A 5,530-nucleotide genomic window follows, 5' to 3' on the forward strand; every position below is an offset into this window, starting at 1 on the left:
AGGGAACAAGATGTTTTCCATTGTTCCCCACATATCTCCTCCCAGTTCTCCTTTGAAAGCCCACAACTAGCATCCTTTTCCCATCTTGCTTTTATGTATGTTGTATTACTTTTCTTCAAATTTTCCAATCCTGTATACAGTTTTGAAATTATTTTCTTCCCCAAGTTTGATTCATTTGCTAAAATAAACATCTTAATTACACCAGATTCAAGCTCAGTTAAATTAACCTTTCTTAGTAATTCCTCCGTATAGTGCCTCAATTGTAAGTATCTGTGAAAATCTTTGTTGTTTAGTTCATATTTATTCTTTATTTCTTCAAAGCTTTGTATATTATTTTTCTTGACCATCTCCCAGATTATCTTTGGACCCTTTTCCCATTTACTAAATGTTTTGTCTGTTAGATTAGGTTTAAAATCTGAGTCATGAGCTAATCATCTTAGTACTCTACTCTGCTCTGTCATCCCATATTTAAGAATAATTTTATTCCATATGTCAAGAGATAATCCTAACCATGGATTCGATTCCTCCCTAAGGTGTTTTCTCAATTTGTTATCATTTATTATGGCTTGTAGAGGTATCGTGGGTGACATAGCACATTCTATATCTTTCCATTTTGCAGTATATAATGGAGAACATATGTTCAGTAGAGTACTCAACTGTGCTGCCGTATAGTAGCTCTTCAGACAGGGTAAGGCCAACCCCCCTTTATCCTTCGATAACTGCAAAGTTCTGAATCGAACCCGTGGTTTTCTTCCTTGCCAAATGAATGTCGATATAATTTTATCCCATTCTGTAAACTCTTTATCAGTCACCTCAACTGGAAGAGATGTAAATAAATACAGTAACCTTGGTAACACATTTGTTTTAATCATTTCTACTCTTGACGTTAAGCTTGTAAAGGGGATTAAACTCCACCTTCCCATATCTAACTTTATGATTTAAGACTTTTTAAGACATTTTAAAGATCTGCAGGAACCAAAAGATTCAGATTTGAAGTTAAAACTTTAAACCTAAAAACCTGATGAATAAATTTCAAATCATCACATCAATTAAAGAAACTCCAGTTTTCCTCAGACTGAGTACTTCAGTGTGCTGATACTGAGTACTAACAGATCCTGGTACTTCTGCTCAGGTTTGTGTTGTGGATGACTCTCAGCTACTACCGCTCCGCTTTCAGCTCATTATCTGTAATGTTGATTGGCTGCGGCGGCCATCTTGAATAATTAAATATTCACCTTGTTGTTTGGGCACCTCTTTCCTTCCAATCAAATCCCAGTTAGTCGCTCCGAAGACGAGCAGCTGACCTTTGACCTTTGGTAACTCCAGTTTCTGCAGAAATTAAATTAATTAATTAATTAATAAAAGAGCAAAACAGAAACTGAGAAACAGAAATGAAGTCAACAAATTATAGTTGTTTGACTTTTGACATAAAGAAACGACTTCCCTCAACGATAAACACACACAAAAAATAATTTTTAATTTAAAGAAAACTTAAAAAAAAAAAAATGTGATAAATGAACCCAGGAGCCATCAGGGGACTGAACAAAAAAACAAAAAAATTAATAAACGGCAACAAACATTCAATTTTTTGACCCATGTGCAATAAAAAATGTGTGCAATATAAGTGGAATATTCTCAGGAACATTTACAAGCAGTGTAGAAGAATATACTGTAAAATTTCCCTATTCTTCATTTCTACATACAGAAACTCTTTGATTTCTCTTTTTTGGTGCACATTTTTATCTTTATTTGATTTTAACTTGTCTATTTTATTGTATTATCTTCTCTCCTAAAGTTATTTTATCGTGTCTCAAAAAACAAGCACCTTGGAGCAGCGAACCCAGTTTCATTGTAATGCAAATTATAACAACAAAGGTGATTCTGATCCAGAAACCTGGAATCCAGAGAATCGTTTCTCAACAGAAAGCAGCTAAAGAAGAAAACTAAACTCTGAGCCAAAGGTCAGACTGCAGGTAAATAATTAAACAGCTTTTCTTCATCTTCATCAGATAAAAACGTTTTCATTTACAGCTGATCTTTCAGAMTCTTTCAGCTTTAAACAAACCGTTCATCCTGACAGCAGAGCTGCAGACAGAGCTGAGGGCACATCGGAGGCAAAGACTAAACAAAAGAGAAGAGAAAAATCCAAACTGACTATTTTCTCCTTGACGTCGTCGGCCACGGTGACGGGCTGCAGGCCCGACTTGGCGGCGGGCTTGCCGGGCTTCTTGTTGTTCTCCTGCTCGAAGTCGAACTCCTCGTCGCTGCTGAAGTCCCGGTCTTTCCTTTTGCCGCTCGCCCTCTTCCTCTTCACGCCGCCGTTCCCCGACACGTCCGTCACCTTCTTACGTGGCATCCTGTCCAATCAGCTGTCAGCGGAGAGAAACCGAACCAAAGATGAAAACCAGAGAAGTAAACAAATCATGTTTGTAGGCGACGAATAAAAGCAGAGGGACATAAAGTTTTCAGGCCACGCTGGTTCTGTAGTGAGCAGGTGGAAGAGAGCCTGGAGAGGTGCAGGTCTAAAGAGGAGTGGAAGTCAGAACTGGTGTGTGAGAATGAGAGTACAGACGTGGAGCAGGAGGACTGAAGGTGGACGAGGTTCAGTACCTGAGGTGGACCGTCCAACCCAACAAGCAGAACATGAGCGAGGTGGAGAGGACAGAGCGGCGGGGTGGAGACGAGGATTTGTGACAGAAGAGCTGCGGGACGGAAAGGGAAGGTTTGTGATGCTCGCTTTGGAGACGTGGAGCTGACAAAAAGACAGGAGGAGGAGGAGGAGATGAAGATGTTCAAGACCCACTGTCCCCAGTCCCTCAGTGTTGGGAGCTGAACCTGGCAGGAACTGGTTTACTTAGTGATCTGCATTTTCATTTATATGCAACAATTGACAGGGTTCCTACAGCTTAAGGCAAGTTAAATTTAAGACTTTAAAATGCTTTTTAATGCCACTTGAAAGGAAAATTAAGACCAACTTCACAATAAACACMAATGTGAAAAAAAATTACCCAAATGTTTATTTTAACGCAAAACAACTAGTTGCGGCAAATTTGGTAAACACTTTTAAAAAATAAATCAATAAATGTTACCAATTATTTTAACATTTGAGACAAACACAGTAATCCTATTTACAATGTGTTATATTTTTAAGACCTCTGAAAGATTGATTTAAGACATTTTAAGGCTAATTAAGGCCTTATTTTTGGATTGATGAATTCAATGACTTTTAAGACTTTTTAAGGATCCGCGGGAACCCTGATTGAAGTCTGCGGTAAAACTTGTAAAACCATCACAAACCCTAGTTTTATTTTACAGAAAAGAGCGATAAGAATTATTACTAGAAAAAATATACAGCCATCCATCAAATATATTGTTTTATGAGTTGAAATTATTAAAATTCTATTGTAAAAAATATTCGCGTTCAAAGACTGAAGTCATTAGAAAACCACCAATGTTAAAAAATATGATTGTTAGACGAAATAAAACCATATAAAACCAGAATTCTGGAGTGAGGATTTAATGCCATTCGGATCTGACAGGAAACCACACACTTCCGAAAAGCCAGGAAGTTGATCCTTTTATACAAAGTCTTCAATGCCCGCGTTCGCCCCCTACTGACCTAAGCTGAATCACGGGCATTCGTACACAATTCTCCCCTACATGTTCTCATAACGGAGAAATATGTGTTGTTATAGATATTTCAAACATGTAACTAATCTATATCAATCAACACATTATAGATTAATCATTATAAAAAGGAAAACCTAAAAATAAAGTGTTGTGCTTTTAAAATCAGTACTAATCTGTAAAAACTATAAATTTCTTCACTATGATTTCCTGTTTCGTTTCCCACTCGTTTCCTGTTTTTGGTATATTGTCGTTGCAGCGCCACACTCAGGCCCGGCATAGTTACTGCACTGTTTTAAATCAAGCTTTTCTTCATTTCTGTGTCGCTGGAGACATTTCTAGAATCAGTGACATGTTTTGAGGATATTTTGAGAGATGACAAATAAAAACATTGCTTTGGAAAAACTTCTATTTATAGAAAATCTAACTGTTTTGTTTTAAATGGGAAGGTCTAAAACAAAAATATTATTGTGTTCAATGGTTTCTTTACCTGACAAATACTTTTAAAGCTTTCCGAGTCTTTGTAGTAATGCTGATTTTGGGTTGATACGTTTAGAGACAAAGCTGTGGAGGGTTTGGACATGTCCAGAAGAGGGACAGTGGACATGTTGGACAAAAGATGTTGAATATTTGACAAAGAGAAGTGGAGGATGGAGATGAAGGCAGAAGATCTGCTATGACAAAAAGAAAGTGGATCTCCAGGTCCTTCTAAAAAGACTTTACACATACAGGAAATAAATAATAATTTGTATTAATAAATCTGTAATGAAAGTAAAACAAACTGCATAAAAGTAGCAAAAACCTAAAGTTAAAAATGTAAACATTAAGAAAAACTGCTTCACTAAACAGAATCACAAAACTACACTCAACTACCTTATAATTAAGACGCTTAAGTAAACTTTATACAATATAAACCTATAAGAAAGTCGTGAATAATTAACTTAAAAGGTAACTTAAACTTATTTGTAGAGTTTTGTTTGAGACACTTAAAGTAGCTAAAACAAGTTTCCTCCACCGTATGATCACATACCAACCATTAAAACGTCCCCAGCTTCGTCTCATTCGCTCCCAGCAGCTTTTTAATTCTAAACCAGAAGAAACTGGACCGAGAAACCCGGACTAAAACCAGCCCGACCGGGAACTCGAACCTCCGCCGGTGCTGTTAGCCGTGCGTTAGCTCGGCGATGCTAACACCGCTCTTTGTTCGGTCGCTTCATTAGCCGAGCTAAGCTAGCTGCCGTAAAATAAACCCAGCCGTACAGCAGGTGAGCTTACACCGTGAGCTGCTCCACGAACCGGGCCGGTAAAAGTTCGAATGTTTAAGAAGAAACGCGATTTAACCTCAAAGTAGCCAAAAAGTAAGACCGAGTTTAAATTTGCTTAAAAAAAAATCGGGCGAATGATGGGAGCTCATTATGCTAACTCGCTACTGTATGCTAACAAACAGTCATAAAGAAACAAAACGATGCAACAACAACAAACTTTAAAAGGTGGATTCAGATATTTTTAAACGCTTCACGTGTTCAGCCTGATGTCAGTTTAGTCTCTGTGAGGTTATTAAAAACATATTTCTGTGATTTCATAAATGTAAGAATAAATGATATACCGGTGATTTCCTGATTCAGCAGCTCTCTGTCCGTCTTGGGTTTGATTGATTTGAACAAAAGAAGCTGCAGTCTGCTTTCACACCACAAGGTTTTTACTTTTCACACAGGAAACACGACGCGAGCGGACCTGTTTGGACCGGGCCAGCCGCGGAACCAGGCCCGAACTCATCTGGACCAGAAAGTTTCACTTTTCCTGCAGGAAAGTTTCACAAATAAAAAAAAAACTTTTAAAGATCAAACAACGTTAAAAGGACTTCCGCTCAGTTTTTATTGAATATTAACCAACAAAAACAAAA

General features: G+C 37.6%; 1 protein-coding gene and 1 long non-coding RNA gene across 5 annotated transcripts in view; one reads left to right on the plus strand and one right to left on the minus strand.

Annotated features, from left to right (window-relative positions):
• Positions 1-5,346, minus strand: part of rcc2 (regulator of chromosome condensation 2) — a 13,305-nt gene extending 7,959 nt beyond the window's left edge. Inside the window, exons 1-4 of one of the 4 annotated variants that reach the window (XM_014024764.1) lie at positions 5,234-5,346; positions 2,611-2,702; positions 2,156-2,369; positions 1,236-1,329 (exon numbers count right to left, since the gene is read on the minus strand). In XM_014024764.1, the coding sequence (XP_013880218.1) occupies positions 1,236-1,329; positions 2,156-2,356 (295 nt within the window). In that variant the 5' untranslated portion in view covers positions 2,357-2,369; positions 2,611-2,702; positions 5,234-5,346. Of the gene's footprint in view, positions 1-1,235; positions 1,330-2,155; positions 2,370-2,610; positions 2,703-4,657; positions 4,766-5,233 lie in introns of those variants that run through there. The other 3 variants (XM_014024763.1, XM_014024766.1, XM_014024765.1) reach the window with 3 other exon arrangements.
• LOC106529362 (uncharacterized) lies at positions 4,895-5,484 on the plus strand. The gene is made up of 2 exons (XR_001311630.1): positions 4,895-4,985; positions 5,342-5,484. It is a non-coding gene; the product is annotated as an uncharacterized LOC106529362 (long non-coding RNA).
• The last annotated feature ends 46 nt before the right edge of the window (positions 5,485-5,530 follow it).

The sequence above is a fragment of the Austrofundulus limnaeus genome, unplaced genomic scaffold, assembly GCF_001266775.1.
Source record: "Austrofundulus limnaeus strain Quisiro unplaced genomic scaffold, Austrofundulus_limnaeus-1.0 Scaffold438, whole genome shotgun sequence".
NCBI lineage: Eukaryota > Metazoa > Chordata > Actinopteri > Cyprinodontiformes > Rivulidae > Austrofundulus > Austrofundulus limnaeus.